General features: G+C 33.9%; 1 protein-coding gene across 1 annotated transcript in view; it reads right to left on the bottom strand.

Annotated features, from left to right (window-relative positions):
- Atad2 (ATPase family AAA domain containing 2) overlaps window positions 1-21,407 on the bottom strand; it is a 60,729-nt gene that overhangs the window by 13,167 nt on the left and 26,155 nt on the right. The window contains exons 9-20 of the mRNA XM_027953092.2: window positions 19,575-19,682; window positions 16,133-16,241; window positions 15,343-15,458; window positions 14,265-14,439; window positions 13,158-13,246; window positions 7,860-8,019; window positions 6,961-7,051; window positions 5,913-6,227; window positions 5,491-5,620; window positions 4,998-5,184; window positions 3,652-3,837; window positions 478-613 (exon numbers count right to left, since the gene is read on the bottom strand). Coding sequence (XP_027808893.2) covers window positions 478-613; window positions 3,652-3,837; window positions 4,998-5,184; window positions 5,491-5,620; window positions 5,913-6,227; window positions 6,961-7,051; window positions 7,860-8,019; window positions 13,158-13,246; window positions 14,265-14,439; window positions 15,343-15,458; window positions 16,133-16,241; window positions 19,575-19,682 — 1,802 coding nt within the window. The remainder of the gene's footprint in view (window positions 1-477; window positions 614-3,651; window positions 3,838-4,997; window positions 5,185-5,490; window positions 5,621-5,912; window positions 6,228-6,960; window positions 7,052-7,859; window positions 8,020-13,157; window positions 13,247-14,264; window positions 14,440-15,342; window positions 15,459-16,132; window positions 16,242-19,574; window positions 19,683-21,407) is intronic.

Raw genomic sequence — 21,407 nt, 5'->3', positions numbered from 1 at the left:
TTATAACAAGAAGAGGTAGTGGTATATGTGGGGAGGAACATTAGTACCAGAAATGAACTTTGAAGCAGACTGGGTGTATATACTGTGGAACACCCTGGAGGCTTAAGAACTTTAGTTCATTTTAGCAGGTAGATTTTTTTTTTTTTTTTGTACCAGGAATTGAACTCAGGCACACTTGACCACAGAGCCACATCCCCAGCCCTATTTTGTATTTTATTTAGAGACAGGGTCTCACTGAGTTGCTTAGAACCTCGTTTTTGCTGAGGCTGGCTTTGAATTTGAGATCCTCCTGCCTCAGCCTTTCAAGTGGCTGGGATTACAGGTGTGTGCCACCTCACCTGGCTAAAAATAGGTTTTTAAGCAGTAGATCCATCAATTTCATGACTGAGATTTTGAGCCTGAGCTATTAGATAGACATCAATGACCATTAATTGATATTTTATTCCCACTTTCTCAAAATTATAAATTAACTCTAACCTGCTTTCTTTTTTGATATAGGAGGCTTAGCAGCTTGTTTTAAGATTAAATCTTCAAAAAATGCTGTCCGTTCTTCTTTACCTGGTAACTGGACATTAAAAATCTCTCCATAATCATGGATAAATAATTCTTGCACCTTAAAAAGAAAATAAACGCAATATATACAAAATATACATATATGAACCATATACAATGCACATAATGATTGTTTAACACCCATTTTAGTTAAAACTTAAATATAAAAATGATTTTTTAAAACAAGTCGTTCCAATTATACTGAATTTATGTATAAACCGTGTTTGCAACAGATTAGGAACTAAGAAACACAGGATCTTCTTTAAAATTCAAGAATCCAAACAACAATTTATATAGTAACTGACATGATAATATTTTAAAAGTTCCAGTGAAATCAATTAATTTACTTTCACAACTCAAAGTGAGAACTAAGAATTGAGTGGTTGTTTACTAAGAATAAAGGCTAAAAAATAACAAGTGTTGGTGAGGACATGGAAACTAAAAACCTTATGTATTGAAGGATACAAATGGTATAACCACTATGGAGAAGAATATGATAGTTTCTCATAAAGTTAAAACAGAATTATGATATGACCCAACAATTCCCCTAGGAGATATATATATATATATATATATAAATTCCAACAGACACTTGTACACCAATAATCATAAGAGCATTATCATCTGTAAAACCAAGAGGTGGAGATAACCCAAAATGTCCACCATCAGATAAATGGAATAACATATACAATGTAATATTATTCATCCTTAATAATTTGGACACATGGTACAACACAGACAAACCTTGAAAACATTATACTAAGTGAATTAAGACAGAAACAGATAAACATTGTATTTGATATTCTACTTATATAAACTACCTAGAATAAATAAAGTATGAGAAAAGTAGAGGCAGAAAGTATAACAAGTTACCAGGGGTACAGAATGGAAGGAATGAGGACTTTAAAAGGTAAGGTTTCTACTTGAGATGATGAGAAATTACCAAGTATGCGAATTTATCTTTATACTAATGTTTTAAACACCAAGCAAACAGTTTTGTCAAAGGTATGGAAAAAAATGCTTAGTAAATTCATTAAAGAAAAAAAAAAAAATACAAGCCAGGCATAGTGGCACACGCCCATAGTTCCAGCTATCTGGGAGGCTGAGATAGGAGGATGGTTTGAGCCAAGTTTGGGGCTCACCTGGGCAACACAATAAATTCCATTTTTAAATATAAATAAGTAACATAAAAGAGGAAAATGCTAGCATTACTTAAAAAATAAATACAGACACCTATAACATATTATATGCTCTGTAGATATACAGGTAGAAAAAAGTCCCTGACCTCAATGCGCTGTAATGTCTAGTAGGATAGTCAAACAGATTAAAATTTAATGGCAGATAAGGATAAAAATAAAGCAGGGAAATAGAAAAGTGAATAATATGCAGAGAAACTATTATTATAATTGAGGAAGCCTGATCAAGAAAGACGTCGAAGATGATATTTAAGCAGAGACCTGAGAAAAATAAAGGACCATATCATGCAAATAGGAGAGTATTCCAGGCAGAAAAATCATGTATTTTGTTCACTATATGAGTGTTCCAATTGGCATATACATGGAGGATAATTTGGTACTGTAAAAAATTTTAAGTGTAAATACTTTCACTTAGCCATAATTATTCCACTTCTAGGAATTGATGCTAAAAACAAACAAAATCCCACATAGTAATGCTCATGCAAATTAAAATGCAAGAATATTCACCCAAAGTTAAATTTTAAAAACCCCAGATATTAGTCAAAATACCTATCAACAGGAATCTAGATTAATATGCCATAGTACATCAAGAAAATGAAAAAGCCATGCAGCTTTTTTGCGGGTAGAGGACGGACAAGGGATTTAACCCAGGGATACTTTTTACCCACTGAGATATATCTCAGCCCTTTTTATTTTTATGTATACATACACATATATATTTTAGTTTAAGGTGGACAAAATATCTTTATTTTGTTATTTTTACGTGATGCTGAGGATCAAAACCAGTGCCTCATGCATGCCAGGCGAGCGCTCTATCACTGAGCCCCAGCTCCAGCCCTTTTAATTTTTTTGAGAGAGGCTCTCACTAAGTTGCTTAGGGCCTGGCTAAACTGTTGAGGTATGCTTTGAATTTATGATCCTCCTGCCTTAGCTATGATTACAGATGTGCGCTACTCATTGTGTCCAGCCCCATAATCCCAGTTACTAAGGAGGCTGAGGCAGCAGGATCACAAGTTCAAGTCCAGTCTGGGAAGTAGCAAGACCTGATCTTAAAATAAAACCTGTCAGGCACAGTGATGCATGGATAGGGAGGCTTAAATAGGAGTATTGCGATTTCAAAGCCAGAGTCAGCAATAGCAAAGGTGCTAAGTAACTCAGTGAGACCCTGTCTCTAAATAAAATACAAAATAGGGCTGGGGATTTGGCTCAGTGGTTGAGTGCCCCTGAGTTCAATCGCTGGTACTAAATAAATAAATAAATAAAACAAAACTCTAGATTAGGCATGTAGCTCAGCAGCTGAGTGTTTCGCATGTGTGAGGCTCTGGGTATGATTTCTACCACCACCACCAACCAAACAAACAAACCAACCCTAAAAGAGGATAAGAAAAAAAAGGAGGCTGGGGCTGTAGCTCAGTGGCAGAGCACTTCTCTAGCATGGGTGAGGAACTGGGTTCAATCCTTAGCACCACATAAAAATATGTAAAATAAAGTCGTTCTGTCTGTCTACAACTACAAAAAAAAAAAAAAAAGTAAAAATAAAAATAAAAAAGGACTGGGGGTGTAGCTCAGTGATAGAACACGTGTCTAGCTTAGTATGCACAAGGCCCTGGATTCAATCCCTGCTATGGGGTGGGGGGTGCAGTAAGAGAAAGGCTTAAGTATTAAATATAGAAACTATACTGATAGATGAATAAAGCAGAATATTATGATCATGTAACATCATTTTTGTAAGAGAACAAATTTATGTTTCCTTATTACACACATATACCATTCCATCCTATTAGCACAGAGGCCAAACAAAATTTTTTCTTATCATTTCATTTACTTCTATGGCACTTGGAATTTTACAATAAATTGTTATTTGGTACAAAGAATTAAAGGATAATTCTTTCCCCCAAATTACCTCTTCTGGTAGAGCAGAATGGGATTTGTCAGAAGTTGCAAGCAGTAAAACTGGAGCAAATGAAGGAATATTCTGTAATAATGTGGTAAATGTGGCTTTAAGTGTTGGTCCAACTATTTCCCACCACAGGTGAATATGTGGTACATATATTATACTTGGTGCTGTTCTCTTAGCTTCACGAATCATCTAATAGGAGAAAAATTATATTCAGTATGAGAGTTGGCATATTAGCAATGCTAGCTCCATTAGCCTGAAACAATGTTAAACTTCCCAGAATCAGCATATAAAAACTCAGTTTTTAAAATGCTTCATCTCCTAAATCCTACAATCCCGTTTCTAAGTATTTTACAAAAAAAGTCGCATATTTTGGAAACAATTGCTTCAAGCAACTAGAAAACAGCAAGATATCTTTTAAGTCTTTTCTCTTATGGTAATGAAGGTTAAACAAAGAGTATAAAATACCACCCCCCATTAGGGATTCAGCACAGGGGCTGAGTACAGGATATACTGAGGTATACCCCCAGATTCCACCCTTTTTTTCTCATCTACATGCATATTTCCTATATTTTGTTTTTTTAATTGATTCTTTTTAGGTATACATGACAACAGAATTAATTTTGACTTAATTACAAAAGCATGGAATATAATTTGTTATAATTCAGTCCCTAGTACTCTCCCTGCTTCCTCTCATCCCTTTTCCTTTCCTTGCCCTTTTTAGTTTTTGAGACAGGGTCTCCTTAAGTTGTCAAGTCAGGTCTGGAAGTTGCAATCCTTCTGTCTCAGCCTTCAGAGTGTGAGTACCACTGTGTCCCACAACATAAATACTTTTATATTAAAAAGTTAAATATAGGGGCTGAGGCTGTAGCTCAGTGGCAGAGCACTTGCCTAGCAGGTGTGAGGCCCTGGGTTCAATCCTCAGCACCACATAAAAATAAATAAAAATAAAGATTATGTCCATCTACAACTAAAAAAAGAGCTAATTACTTTTCTAAGATCACAAAGATAATAAATGGTAAAACTAATATTTAAACCTATATTCTTTAATAACTGAGCAACAGGCACAATTTTATTTCATAAACATGAAGATAGAAATCAGAGAGATGAAAAAGAAAAAAGAAACCCGGGCTGGGGATGTGGCTCAAGCGGTGGCATGCTCGCATGGCATGGCCCGGGTTCGATCCTCAGTACCACATACAAACAAAGATGTTGTGTCCGCCAAGACTTAAAAAAAATATTTAAAAAATCTCTCTCTCTCTTCAAGAAAAAAGAAAAAAGAAACCCCACACCTTGTTTCTAGAAGACTGCTTTATCTTTATAGCTTATTTGCTTGGGCAACAACAAATTACCTGTGCACATGTTTCTTCAGGGGATGTAGCACTGACTCCAAAAAGAACAGGAATGTCTAATGTATATACAGTAAATTTTTCCAAAGCATGGATGACAGCTGGTGCTAAGTGAGAACCCTGCCCAAATCCTGGTTCTCCCACTATCAGTATTCTTGGTCGAAAAGACATAGGTTGGTAACAAGCATTTCTGAAAGAATGATTAATAAGCTGTGTTTCAGAAAAAAAATAATAGTTTAAATATTTCCCCCAATATACCAATTATAAACTTTCACAAGTGTTGCCTATATGTCCAATCTCAGGTACATGCTTCACACAGTTTCTGATAACAACCAAATCATAGATTTTTAGGAATATAGTGACAGAGGTAGCAACAAAAAAACTTCTGATATTTTAACTTAAATAAAAAACAGACTAGTTAGTATCTTTTGTCAACCAAATCTAACTTATTTTTAGAGAATTCATATAAAAATATTGACTTGAAAGGAAAATATACCTATTCAAATGAAGAAAATTAAAATTTTCTTTTGCCTTATTAGATTTTTGAGAAAGTCCATTTTCACATACTGATGGAATGTCATCATCACTGTATGCCAAGTCACTTTCTAGCAGAGGACAAGAAATATCTATAAAACAAAAACCTGGATGTTAGTAAATTTTCACTACATAATGCTACAGTTAGTAAATCAGCATAACTTCAAGGAAATCTTTTAGTTGTGTAGTTATGAACATAAAGTAAATAAAAATGCACTATAAACTTAAAATAGGTTAATCTGTGAAGTAAATTTTCTTCAAATAGATAAAGTTCAACCAAATTTTTTTCAAGACTCTTACAAAGAGACATTTATGGGATGTACGAAATACATTAGTTTTACTGATTATGAAAACTAACTTTTAATGGTCAACCAAGTTTTATACCTGAATCTAATGCTTTATTTGTTCTCATGTCCACATGTGGAAATACTCTCTGTAGGGCTTCTAAGATCTTTTGAACAGTACTTTGAAGGAGTGGTTTCACAACGGCAGACAGTGCCTGTCCAGGTGATGTCACAGCTCTCTGGGAGGCTGGTATCATCTTTTGCATAGCTACCTCAAAATCCTTAGCAGAGATATTAATGGAAGAGAGATCCAACTGCAGCTTCTCACTAGTGGTATAAATCTGTGGGTAGCGTCGTCTTAGAGCACATAAAGCAGCTTCAGCACATACTGACTTAATATCTGCACCACAGTATCCTATTCAAAACAATCAGGAAAAAATAAACAAGCAAGCAAGAAAACAAACAAACTCAAAACTCTATTAGCACGGTCATGGTTAAAAGAAAATTAAAAATCAGGCTAGGTATATACCAGCAAACTATTTAAGAGTAATAAGACTAAAATTGCTCATTCATGCAGTGACCTTATATGGCGGTAATAACCATCAACAAATCAATCAACTTCTGAGTGAAATATACATGCACTAAGTAAAGCTAAGAGTCAAGAGAAAGAATCTTAAAATCAGACTAGGTTCAAATTCTACTTTTATTATTTACTAGCTATGTGATCTTTGAAGAATCAAGCTCTGCAAATACTTTTCATCTGTAAAATGAAGACAATACTTCTTTATTCACAGGACTAATGTGGAAATTACATAAAATTTTATATATATAAAAATATACAGTGTGTGTGGAGATGAGAGAGAGAGAGAGAGAGAGAGAGAGAGAGAGAGCGCGCTTAACAGGATGACTAGAAAATGTAAATGGTCAGTAAAGGGCAGCTATTATTATTGTCAACTTCACTCTCAAACTTCCCCAAGGTCCATTTGTGAAGTATCATTCAGGACCTTAGAGATGAAAATATGACACAAATGAGAGATGAGGAACAAACACAACTTTGTTTTTTAAAAATATAACTTTGCAAGACCACAACTTGTTCCATCCTTTTAATGAATGTAACATTTCTTGTAACAGCTTAAAACAATGTTTACCAACACAGTTTTCTGCTAATTCTTCTAGAAATACGTCCAGTGGTTTGGGATTCCAATCCCTTGTGTGAATCTTTAGAATCTCTTTTCGAGCCTATGAATAAGAATAGTTTAATTATGTAGAAATATAATAATGAATTGCTATTCAGGTTAAAATAATTTCAATCTAAATCCCCTTTTAGTTATCAAAAACTTTAAAGCAATCACTACTTGGTATAAACAGATATATGAAACAGTGAAAGTGAGAAAAAAGATGCATTTGTAAGAGTTTAAGAAATCAGTTTCTTTGTTAAACAGATAGGCATACATAGTGCCCAAGTTATAGTCATCACAAATGTAAATGAGAGAAATTAAATAAGTACCAAAGTATTTTTCACCTTAGTACACATTAAGAACTGTCTTTGAGAGCACTGAGAGCTCTACCCATATTTTCTTATGTGGTCTTAAAAGCTTTCAGTGGCTTTCAAATAACTGGTTAGGATCCCAAATATGATAGTGTTCCAAAAAAAGCCAAGGTTAATGAATTAAGTAAAGACAACAGCTCATTAAGCCAATGAAACAAAACCACACCCAAAGGTGATGCTAAACTGAAAATTATTTGTTTGCTTATTTATTTATTGGTGCTGAGGACTGAACCCAGGGCCTTGTGAATGCAAAGCAAGCACTCTACCAACTGAGCTACATTCCCAGCCCTAAATAAAAAAAATTTTAATAAGAATTTTAGAGGGTCCATGTTATACTTAAAAGAATAAAAAATTTTCCCCACTTGAGTTCTTTTAAAATATCATTTGATAATATCATGATATGCAACTCAGGAACCTTCAGATTTTTACTGTATCAGAATTCGTCAACAGTTAAAAAGCAACATATTTTGTCAAAATTTGAGTGACTTAAACTCTTACATCTTTATCAGGTAGGTTAAAAAGAAATTCTCTGTCAAAGCGACCAGGTCTTCGTAAAGCTGGGTCTATGGAATCTAGTCTGTTGGTAGCACCAATGACTACAATTTCTCCTCTGCTGTCCAAACCATCCATAAGAGCTAGCAGGGTGGAAACAATTGAACTAAATTTAAAAATAAGAGAGAAGGTATCAATACTATGAACACAGAATATATATCGTTCAATAATATTTCTTCTTTTGATAAGACTTAATGCATTAAACAGTAACAAATTTTCTCAGGGCACCTAGTTACTTTTTTCTTTTTTTTTGGGGGGGTGCTGGGGATTGAACCCAGGGCCTTATACATGCAAGGCAAGCACTATACCAACTGAGATATACCTGTAAAATAACATAATAAATGGCACAAAGGAACTGAAATTAATAGAAAACAGATGGTCTTTAGAGCACTACAAATGAATCCTAGAAGTCATTTCATGAAGCCTAATTTCACCAAAGAACTTGAGAGTACTAGTTATTCCACGCAGAACAAATATTATCTAAAAACATACCCTTTTACACACACACACTACGTGATAAAAAGACACCAAAATAAAGGAGAATATAGAAAAAAAGCATAAAAAAATAAGATGTTAACACAATAATCTCCATGTCTTCACCTTCCAGCATGAACAATAACAACCAGTATTCCTTATCTCCACCTAAGAGTTTTTTAAAAAGAAAAAAATATCTGCCGGCTGCATGCCTATAATTTCAATAACTCAGGAGGCTGAGGTAGGAGGATCCCAAGTTCGAGGCCAGTCTGGATATGTCTCAAAATAAAATATAAAAAGGGTTGGGAATGTAGCTCGTAGTACAGCCCACTGAGTTTGATCCCCAGTGTTGCAAACAAAACAAAACAAAAAAACCCACCAAGAGATAAAAACTTAAAACACCCCACAATATCATTACCCTAAAATTAAATGACAATAATTCTTTAATATCATCTAATATTCAATTTTCTCGAATTATCTCAGTTAAGTATCTCTTTTTTTGTGGTGCTGGGAAATCCAAGGCCAGGTGAATGTTAGGAAAGTACCACTGATCTAGCTCAGCCCCTCCTAAGTATCTTCTTCTTTTTGATTTATTTAACACAGGATCTACAAACATTCCATTACTAGACCCTCAAATCCTTAATAGTTTCCATTATACCCCTCACCTTTTTTCCCCCTCTAAGACATTTAGTTGTTGAAGACACCAGGTCATGTGTCTTGCAGAATTTCCTTCCCAAATTCTAGATTGGGCTAATTGCTTCCTGAAGGGGTCATTTAACTTGTCTTTTTGAGTTTCATATTTTTTGTAAACTGTATAGTTATATTTGGAAGATTAATACATTGAGGTTAAACTATATGTGAGAACATATTTCATAGGAAGATTCCATGTGATTTCTATCAAATCATTGTGGGAGGCACATGATACCAGCTTCCCACCTATGATCAACCAGTGAATTTGATATTAGATGAGTTGTTACTAGCTTCCTCTATCCAACATAATTTTTCCTAGCAACTTTTTTATCAATTATTATCCTTCTAGCAGTTAATAATTATTGTGTAGATCAAGATTTCTCAACCTCAGCACTACTGACATTTTCAGCCACAAAATTATTAGCTATGGAGAGCTGTCCTGTAAACTGTAGATTTTTTTTTTTTATTAGTTGTAGCTGGACACAATACTTTTATTTCACGTATTTATTTTTATGTGGTGCTGAGGCTGAAACCCAGGGTCTCGCATGTGTGAGACAAGCGCTCTACCACTAAGCCACAACTCCAGCCCCAAACTGTAGAATTTTTAACAGCATCTTTGGTCTTCAGCTACTAGATGCTAGTAATCAACCCCAACCAACTATTACAATAATAAAAAAAAAAAAGTCTCCAGACATTTGTTCTCTAGAAAGGGAAGAAAAAAAAAATTCCCCCTAGTTAAAAATCACAGGTCTGAATGCACTATTTTATAATAAGCAGCAAAATGATGATTTTCTAATTTAATTATTCCTTTCCCATTTATTAGCTGTGACTTTCCTATTAAAAAAACTTGTTACTTTGCTAACTATTAAATTATCTTGAATTATGATCTACATAGGACAGGAAAAAGAAATGTTTACCTTTATCAATTTTCAGAGGAAAATTGATCATTAAAAATTAATGATTTTCTGTAGTTGATGTGTTTCAATCTGTTATAGTTATTTTTAAAATATTTTTTTAAGTTGTTGATGGACCTTTATTTATATTTATATGTAGTGCTGAGAATCGAACCCAGTGCCTCACATGTGGGAGGCAAACACTCTGCCAATGAGCCACAACCCAGCCCATAGTTACTACTTTTGATACTCAAATTGTCCCATGTTTGGCAAATTAGAGATCCTACAAAATTGATTACTATATCATTCTTATATGATCTAAATATTCTTCAATTGTTTTCTTGCTTTTAGGGATTACAAGATGTTCTAGGTTTGTCTGGGTTATTTTCTGGTTCAGTACTGTAATCTGCTACCTCTTCTGAGTCCTAGTATCTTAGAGATACTTAATTGATACTGGACTGTGATTGCTTCTAGGCCTCCTTTTTATTAAAAAATGCTTATCTTGGGCTGTGGTTGTAACTCAGTGCTAGAGTGCTTACCCAGCTTGTGTGAGGCGCTGGGTTTGATCCTCAGCACTACATAAAAATAAATAAAACTTTGGATTGTGCAGAGGGGAATGAGGGGAAGGGAGGGGGTGTGGGGAGGAGAAGGACAGTGGAATGAGATAGATATCATTATCCTATATACATGTATGATTACACTACACCACATTCAGCCAGAGGAAGAAGCTGTGCTCCATTTATGTACAATGTGTAAAAATGAATTCTATACTCATGTACAACTAACTGAAAAGGTAAATAAACAAAGGTATTGTTACACTTACAGCTAGAAATATTTTTTTTAAAAGTTCATCTTATGCCTGGCATGGTGTGCATACCCCTAACCAACTACTCAGGAAGCAGAGACAAGAGGATTGCAGCTTAAGACCAGTCTGGGCAATTTAGTAAGACCCTGTCTACAGTATTCTTTCTGTTAGGCTGATCTTACTTTCTAATGACATTCACATAATTACTAAGTAGAGTTACTCTACAAAATCATTACTAAGATATAAAATATAATTTAATTATCTTTAATGTGCTAAATTCTAAAGAAAGCTTAATTTAACAAAACATTTACTCTATATTTTAAATCTTCATGAAAAAAGTATACTAAATTTCTTTAAAAATTTTTTAATTTATTTGTTCTTTTTAGATATATTTGACAGTATTTTTTTAATATTTTATTTTTTAGTTGTAGTTGGACACAATTTCTTTATTTTATTTATTTATTTTTTATGTGGTGCTGAGGATCGAATGCAGGGTCTTGCATGTGCTAAGCGAGCGCGCCAGCGCTCTACCGCTGAGCCACAACCCCAGCCAGACAGTATTTTCACATATTATACATACATGGAGTATAACTTATCCTAATTAGGAATCCATTCTTTCATTTTGTACATAATGTGACATTTCTTTAGTCATGTATTCATACATGAACATAGGAAAGTTATATCCAATTCAATCTACTATCTTTCCTATTCTAATCCCCCTTCCTTCCATTCATTCTCCTTTGTCCAATCCAATGAACTTCTATTCCCTCTCCCTCCACTCCTAATTGTGTGTCAGCATCCACATATCAGAGAGAACATTCAACTTTGGTTTTTTGGGATTGGCTTATTTCATTAACATGAGAGTCTCTAGTTCCATCAATTTACGGGCAAATGTCAACTAAATTTCTCTTAAAATGAGAAATTTTCCCTTAAAAGCATGTTTTTGGGCTAGGGTTGTAGCTCAGTGATAGAATGCTTGTCTAGCACATGTGAGGCACTGGGCTTGATACTCAGCATCATAAATAAATGAAATAAAGGTTCATCGACAACTAAAAAAAGCATGTTTTTGCTTGCTAAAATTCCTTTAGAACTGTCCCAAAATATAGCACATAGTCAATCTACTTGATTGTAAAATGATGGTAGCATTTTAAAATGTTTCTCCCTATTAACACAACGAAGATAGTATGGTTGATAATGAAATGTATCATTTATAAACAGATTTATTGATTACTAAAGGACATGAATAGATAAAACTTTATTCTACTTCCTTCCTCCAGTACTGCGGGGTTTAATCCAGGGGCACTCTGCCACTGAACTACATCCTAGTGCCCTCCCGCCCCCTTTTTAATTTTGAGACAGGGTCTCACTAAACTGCCCAAGCTTTCCTCGAACTTGCAATTAATTCTCCGGCCCTAGCCTCCCAAGTAGCTGGGATTATTGACATGTACAACTGACTGCACTTGGCAGGTAACTATTTTTACCATGCTACTAGACATTTTAATCTACTCAACAATAAATGAAATTGTCTATCATCAAGAAAGTATAAGGCCATCAGAATAGAATACATATTTTTGATGTTAGCAAAGTAAAAAAAGACAAAACCTACCTATCAATCACACTACTATGTCTTGTTCATCTTCTCTATTATGTATGTAAAACACTGGCATATATTCATATGCCAATATGTTCTTTAGGGTAACCCAAATTAAGCATGAGATCATTTGAAAAGAAGCTCTGAAAAACTAAAAATAAATTGGGACTAATTTAGATTCAAGGTGGGGCCGTGGCTTTAGGAAAAGTGTTCTTTTAGATAAGCACCTAATCATGGGGGAAAAGGTCCAGTTTTCTCATCTTTAAAATGATGTATTAGAATCTTGAACAAGTAATAATGCCCTGAGGCATATTTTGTTTGGCCCAGGCAGTGTCTTAAAAGCAGCTGAATTAATTGGCAACATTTTAAGATGTTGAAAAATTTTAATGTAAAGTTAAAGAAAGAAAATCTATTTCTCAAGTCTCAAATACTACAGACCAATTAGGTTGGAGCTAAAAATTAGTGGTTATGCTCTTGTGCTCAACATTCAACCACATTTCCCAACATAGTCAGAATCTTACCTCTAGCCAATCTCGCTTCATGCACCTTATCCTACTGGCCTATATCATGAGTTCAATCTTTTGTAGCTATGACTTATATACTGTAATTAGAACACCCTGACACACAGAACAGGTTTACTTTCTTTGTACTATATATTAGGGTTTTATTACCAAAAAGGGAAATTATTGATCTGTAAAGTTCCTTATCATTTAACATTCTCTTTCTCATATCACATCAATACAACTCAGAATATAGTAAGAAAAGTAGAAATGTCATCAAGAAACTTTTACCTGTGAATTTGATCTTGCCTACTTGACCGAACTGGAGCCAGACCATCGATCTCATCAAAGAAAATAATTGATGGACGCATCTGATAGGCCTAAAAGTAGGTCCAGTGGTCACATGTTACCATAAAAAGCCTCAAATACGTAGATTTAATATAAAGCATTTTAATTCATTACATTCAAATTTATTCACCAGAATTTATGTATAATTACTTATAATTTATAAATCTAAATGCAATTTCCAAGGACTATGTTTCAAGGACTCAGCCTAAATCATAATAACATTTAAATTTAATTTTATTGGTGTTTTCAACTGGAAACACTTAAAATACATTCACCACTGGGTATATATCTTAGATTTCAAAAAGCTGTAGTTACTGGAACACACATAAAAATATCTATTAAACACTAATTGTTGAGGCAGAGTAGAGGACAGTGACATAGTCTTCCTCCATGTCAGGAGGAAAAACAGAATAGAAAAACATTATTTAGTAAGATGTCACCATTTAAAAAATCTACTTCAGTAAAGATAAAGAAAAAAAACTTTTTTTCTTTGTAATTATAGGTAGACACAATAGCTTTCTTTCTTTATATTTGTGGTGCTGAGGATTGAACCAGTGCCTCACACATGCCAGGCAGGTGCTCTATCACTGAGCCATACCCCAGTCCCCTCAGAGACTTTAAAAAAAAAAAAACAACAAGATTTTAAAAAGTTTGTAGCCATGTCTCAGAGTAGAAAATATTATCTCACAATGTGCTTTTGATACACTCTGAAGTATGAAACTGAAAAGTCACTCTAGTGCAGAACTGTCTTCACATCCTGTACTGATACATACCTCAATACTACAGTCTCTAAATATGAGATTACCACTCTCACTAGGTGTAAGACCTAGGCCTCCAAAGAACTTAGATCCAATTATTCATTTCTCCTGTAACTATAAAACTATTAATTACAGGTCAGTGTAATCTTAACACATCAAAGAAAATTAACCTAGAAGGACTATATATTGGGAATAATTCTTCTGAGTGATTAAACAAAAACTTTATCTAATCCTTAAACTTATTACATCTGCATAGATTATAGAACTATGTAGGCAAATTTCAATATCATACCTGATCAAATAGCAATCGTAGCTGTCTTTCAGATTCCCCTACCCATTTACTCAGACAATCAGCACCTTTCCTCATGAAAAATGCTACTCTTTTATCCCCTTGACTGCATTCATTGGCAAGTGCTCTAGCAACCAGAGTTTTTCCAGTTCCAGGTGGACCATAAAACAAACAACCTCTGTAAAATAATATGTTAAACATTTAAGTACTACATTAAAAACGTAGACTATTGAAACAAAAATTAGGAACCAAGTTCATGAGTCCATAATTAGTGAATAAAACAATAAATAAAATAAAATAAATGTAATATAGTTTCAATCCACAAAGCACAACTTAAAACCTGGGAGTTATTATTGATACTATAAAAATACATATAGACAATAAAAATAAAGCCCTTTATTTGAAATATTTCATTTCATTCATTCATGATTTTCTGTAGTTGGAAGATGTTCATCATATTCTCTTACCTTCACATGCAGTCATACAATTTAAATGTATGTTCAAATGTATATTTTAAGAAAGGCGAGATATAGAGAAAAGTTGAGTTGTTTGTTGTTTCTTTTTGAATTCACTAAATTACTTAACTAGGCACTTCCAAAATGTCCTGTAAGAAGTCATTGCTATTGTTTAATAGCTTCTAAATTTTTTTTTTGTAGGAAGTATTGGGGATTGAACTGAGGGATGCACTACCACTGAGCTACATCCCCAACCTTTTTGTTTTTAGACAGTGTCTCACTAAGTTGCTGAAGCTGGCATTGAAGTAGTAATCCTCCTGCCTCAGCCTTCTGAATCTCTGGAATTAGAGATGCACGTTACTGTGCCCAGCTTTTAATTTCTTAAACTATAAAATTTACTTGAAAATGCACCAATGTTTAACTGATTGATTTATGACACATTACTTTACTAGGAAAAAAAAAAAAAACATACACTGAAGTTTCTATACTGGGTTATTCAGGAAGAAACTTTACATTAGGAAAAAAAAAATCAGGAACCAGTGTTTAAAATTAAGTAAAGGTGTAAAAATTAAACAATAATAGTATTTAGCAGATTATGTCTAAAATCAAAAGCATAATTTAATTACCTTGGGGGTTGAATTTTGAATTTTTCAAAGACCTCTGGATAAAGTAATGGAAACACCACCATCTCTTTTAGAGCTGCAATATGTTTGGACAGGCCACCAACACTATCAAATCGTACCTGGCAATGGAAGAGAAAAGTGACAATTTTAGACTTAAGAGTCAAAATTAAAATGTTGCCCCTAATATCCCTCCTACTAAGCTATATTTACCTGCACAGTCAACTCAGTAACAGTATCTTTTTTTTTTTTTTTTTAAGAGAGAGAGAGAGATTTTTTTTAATATTTATTTTTTAGTTTTTGGCGGACACAACATCTTTGTTTTTGTATGTGGTGCTGAGGATCGAACCCAGGCCGCACACATGCCAGGCGAGAGTGCTTCTGCTTGAGCCACATCCCCAGCCCCAGTAACAGTATCTTAATTGTGACTGAAAAATTTTCTTTTTAAATGTATATAAAGATTAAAATTTCTGATTAAAAAAAAAAAAAGACTTTTTTTTTTTTCCTTAACTTTAAAACTAATCTACAATGCTGGAACATAGTGGTGCATGCCTTTAATCTCAGCTACTCAGGAGACTGAGGCAAAAGCATCAAAAATTTGAGGTAAGCCTCAGCAACTTAGCGAGAACCTGTCTGGGGGGAATATGAAGAGCTGTAGCTGTAACTTGGTGGTAGAATGCTTGCCTACTATGTGCTCTTGGTTCAATCCCCAGCACTGCAAACAAAACTTAAAAACTATATTAAAGAACAACATTATAGTTCAAGTCGAGTATACATTTCAAAATATAGTACTCACTGAAGAATCTAGTTGCATTGGATCAACATCAGCAAGGCTAGCTCCAATTTTCATTCGATCTTTATAAATTCCCCTTAATTCATCTTTCCGAAAATTTAGTGGGAGACACCTATGAAAAAAGATTTTAAAAAGCACAGACCTATCAATTCTCTCTTCTCCCCATAAACAATGTTAGAATATTATCATTTTTCTTAATATTTGTGGCGACCCACACCTGCAATCACAGCAATTCAGGAGACTGAGGCAGGAGGATTGAAAGTTTGGGGCCAGCCATGGCAACTTAGTGAGATACTGTCTCAAAAAGTAAAAAATAAAAAGGATTGGGATGTGGCTTAGTGGTAGAATACCCCTGGGTTCAATGCCCAGTACTAAAAAAAAAAAAAAAAAAATTCAACTGAAAAAAAATCTAACAATTTAAGTATTTCAATTTCCTCATTTTCTTTAAACACATAGAACTTAAGTTAGAAAAATTTGTATCCAAAGTTTTATTATTAAAGACATATGACCTAATGAAAAACATTAAGTAATCAAGAGGTCATAGAACCTCAAAGTAATTCATGGTGGAGAATTTAGAAAGTAACAATAAACATTATAGTGGCTGGGTCTAACATACAGAGTATTTACCATTTACCAGATACTGTTTTAGGTGCTTTACATTAAATCCTTGCAACATTCTAATGAGGTAGGCTATTATTATTTTCCTCATTTTAGAAGAAAACTGAAGCATAGAAAGGGTAATTAATCTGCCCAAAAGTCATCCAACTAGTAAATGGTAAAGCCAAGAATCAAATGCAAGCAGTCTATTAATCTACAGATCTATAATAACTCTGGTGTACTATAATACCTCTCAGCAAAATATTCATAGTCAACCAGCACGTGGATTCATATCAATCTTCTCAAGCAAGATAGTATCACTAGTTTCATATAAGAACCCTGCTCATTTTATAGATTGAAAAATGAAGATTGCTTATGTAAAAGGAAGATACTTACATGAGAATTAACCTACGTCAAGCACACCAGACTCACTCCAAGTGACAGTTCTTGTTAAGCTCAACTCCATAAGGAACTTATTTTTTTATCATTTTTAAATGACACATAATAATTACATGTTCATGTGGTATAGTGTGATGTTTTGGTACATATATAATGTTCAAACCAATATTCAGAAAATTCATCACCTCATACATTTATCATTTCTTTGTGGTAAGAACATTCAAAATCCTCTTTTCTAGCTATTTCAAAATAGTCAATATAATATTGTTAACTACCTTCAACAGAACTATACAAGAGAACAGTGCCATAAGGAATTTACACTGTGAAATCTAAGATAAACAAATTTTCAATCGTAGCTTTTTAAAGAATATTTCTTTTTGTTTTTAATTGGTACATATTAATTATACAGAAGAGTGAGCTTCATTTTAGCATATTTGTACATGATTAATTTAATTCCCTAAGAAATCCCTTGTCCTTCCCCATTCCTTTCCTCTCTACTAATGGTCTCCTTTCTATATTCATGAGGTCTTACACCTGTCTCCCTACTCCCAACTTTAAAAAAGGGTGTATTTTTTGAGGGGGAGGATGTGCTGGAGATTGAACTCATTGGCTTAACCACGGAGTCACATCCCCAGCCTCATATTTTATTTGAAGATAAGAGCTCGCTAAGTTCCTGAGGCTGCCTTTGAACTCATGATCTTCCTGTCTCAGTCTCCTGAGTTGCCAGGATTATAGGCGTACGCCACTGTGCCCAGCTAAAAAGCTTTTTTTTTTTTTAAAACATATTACTAGCATAATACAAAACATAGGGGATTCAATTAGCATTTCCATGAATGAAAGCAAAGAAAAATTCAAGTAGTCAAATATAGTTTTGGAATGATCTAATTCATTGCTGTCCAACAGACACGAAATGCAAGCCACAAACTACACTTTTAAATTTTCTGTTAATCTTACTAAACAAAGAAAAAAAGTGCTGGGGCTGGGGTTGTGGCTCAGTAGTAGAGCGCTTGCCTAGCACGCGCGAGGCGCCAATTTCAATCCTCAGCCACATATAAAAAATAAATAAAACAAAAGTACTGTACCCAACTATTAAACAAAACAAAACTAAAAAATATTTTAAAAAAGGAAAACAATGCAAGTAATTTTAATAATACATCTTATTTATCCATATATCCAAAATATCATTTTAAAAACTGAGATGTTACACTTTTTGTATTAAGTCTTTGAAAATCTAAGCATACATTTTATAAAAACATGAACTCTGTCCCATTTAGACAAACCACATTTCAAGTGCTCCGCCACATGTGACAAGTGTCTACTGTATTAGAAATGGCAGATCTAACTAAGAGAGTAAGCTATAAAGAATAAAGAACATAGGGCTGGGGATGTGGCTCAAGCGGTAGCGCGCTCTCCGGGCATATATGCGGCCTGGGTTCGATCCTTAGCACCACATACAGACAAAGATGTTGTGTCTGCCAAAAACTAAAAAATAAATATTAAAAAATTCTCTCTCTCTCTCTTAAAAAAAAAAAAAAGAATAAAGAATACAAAAATGATATATAAAGATAAGTATCTCATGGAGTTTTGAGGTTAGCAAGAATTGTTACTTGTGGCTCAGTGGTAGAGTATTATTTGCATGTGAGACACTGGGTTTGATCCTCAGCACCACATAATAAATAAAATAATTATGTTAAAAATAATCCACAGTTAAAAAAAGAAAGAAAAAAAAAAAAAAAAGAATACAAAGAATGCTGGATGCAATGGCACATGCCAGTAATCCCAGTGTCCCAGGAGGCTGAGGCAGGAGGATCACAAGTTCAAAGTCATCCTCAGCAATTTAGCGAGACTTTGTCTCTAAATTATAAAAATAAAATAAAGTAAAATAAAATAAATGGTTGTTTTGTATGCCCCTATTATTATACTCAGATTATTTTGTTTAGCATTATTTTCTACTCTAATGGTATTTTACTACTGGAGTCCAAGCAGTACATTCTCATTTATCCAACCAGATCTGTAAAATGAGAATAATCCTTGACCTTTCTACTTCATATAATTAGTGTGAAAGTCAAATAAGCTGGTAGAGTTATACTACAGAGCTATGTAATGAATAAATCTTCCAATTTTCTTTAAGAGTTTCAAATAAGAATGTACTGTAAGCAAAAAAAAAAAAAAAAGAATATTCCCTCAAGTGACTGTTCACTAAGTACCACTATGGGCTACCTAACAGTTCAGCAAAAAAAAAAAAAAAAAAAAATCATAACTCTATGTTCTAACTTATTATTTGATTCAATTATAGATGGTTCTAAGACAGTATTCTGGTTTATAAACATAGATGTGATGCAAATTTTTAATCAACTAAGATATACCCACTCCCAAATTCTTCTATGTTCTCACTACTTCTTGAAAAAAACATCAGGCAGTTCAAAATGTCATCAATATGGCACCTCACCTATTGATGGCTCTATTACGGCTCCTTTTTCTTCTCCTCTCAAAGTGTTGTTCATCTTCAGAAGAGGAAGATGAAGTAGAGTCACTACTATGGATTGCATGTCTTCTCCTTAAGTAAAGAGGAAACGTGATATCATAATAAGGAGGACAGGGGAAAAGGCATAGGATTTTAGCATCAGAAATACCTTATGGAGCAGAGGATATAGCTCAGTGGTATGGTACCTGCCTAGAAATACCCAATGAACCAAAAAGGTTTATCATAAAATATTTGCTGAACCACTGAAGTAATAAGCTTTGTTGATTAATATTTGAAGGTAATAAAAGACTTGGATAACTGAAGAAGGGGAAAAAAAGAAAAAGAGGCTATGGTTGAACTGACCATCAAATGTTCATTAAGAGATGGTTTGGGCAAAGTGACGTCTTAGTCTTTTTTTTTAAATTTATTTTTTAGCTATAGGTGGACACAATATCTTTATTTTATTTTACGTAGTGCTGAGGATCAAACCCAGGGCCTCATGCACGCTAGGCAAGTGCTATACCTCTGAGCCACAACCCCAGCCCGACGTCTTAGTGTTGATATAGTCAGTTATTTTAAAAAGAAAGATGAGATAGAGTATGATTGTAATTTGAAAAGGCATTTTCAATAGTATATTATATATAATTTCCCATTAGGGAGAAAAATCACCTATTTCGAGAGATCAAGTAACACTGAAGAGAGTTTTTTCTTTATGTAGATAAAAAAAACTGGGAGGGCTAGAGGTACAGCTCAGTGATAGAGCACTTGTCTACCATGCATGAGGTTCTCCATTTAATCCCCAACACTGCCAAAAACAAAAACTAAAAAGCTATAATGAATAACATGACCTTTTATCTATAGTATACCATCAACGTAAATTCACAACTCAATCATTTAACAACTGTATATACAGATAAGCTACCAAGTCCATATGAGTTTTCAAGAAAAACAAGATAAAAATACTCTCAAATTCTTAGGCTGGTTGGTAAGAACAAGTAAGATGCCAAATGCTACAAATATACAAAATATGTTTTAATCACTTCTACCTTTGGACAGTTGCAAAAGACTCACATAAAAAACAAAAACAAAAACACCCGTAAAGAATCTAGCCAAGCATAGTGGTGCACATCTGAAACCCCAGCAACTGGGGAGGCTGAGACAAGAGAATTGCAAGTGTGAGGCCAGGCTGGGCAACTTGCCTAAGCAACTCAGGGAGACCCTGTCTCAAAATTAAAAAACAAAACAAAACAAAAAACCCTTTGGCTACATATTCTTTAATTATTCCATTGACTTAGGTCTAGAATTCTTTTTCCTGAATCAAGAAAACAATCATGAAAAGTATGTATCTTCATCTATTACCTCCATAATGCAAGTCCAAAATCTTCCATCCAAAAAAAAAAAAAAAATCTATAAACTAGTTCTAGTTTTACTTAGCTCTAGAATATATGACCTGAACTAACACCAGGCAATTTATAGTCTCAATTTGTCCCAGTTGCCACCATTATTTAAAATTTTATTACTACAGAATTATATAGTAATGCAGTAATTATATGCAGTGCTGGCTCAGACACCTCTAGAGATGTTAATGTTACATACTACATATGTTGTATGCTGTAAATACACCCCCAAAATCTGAATTCTGAAACACAAATGGTTCCAACGGTTTTTCATAAGGATCTATGAAAACCCAGAAATAAATGAGAAAAGAATTCTCCAATCATCCACATTAAGACTATTAAAAGCATATATTTACTAACTCCTTTCTGTTCCTGCTTGACAAGTTATCTCATTTAATCTTAATTAAATTTTTGGACAAGC

The sequence above is a fragment of the Marmota flaviventris genome, chromosome 15 (genome assembly GCF_047511675.1).
Source record: "Marmota flaviventris isolate mMarFla1 chromosome 15, mMarFla1.hap1, whole genome shotgun sequence".
NCBI lineage: Eukaryota > Metazoa > Chordata > Mammalia > Rodentia > Sciuridae > Marmota > Marmota flaviventris.
The sequence above is the reverse complement of the archived record's forward strand: the minus strand, read 5'-3'. Positions and strand labels throughout refer to the sequence as shown.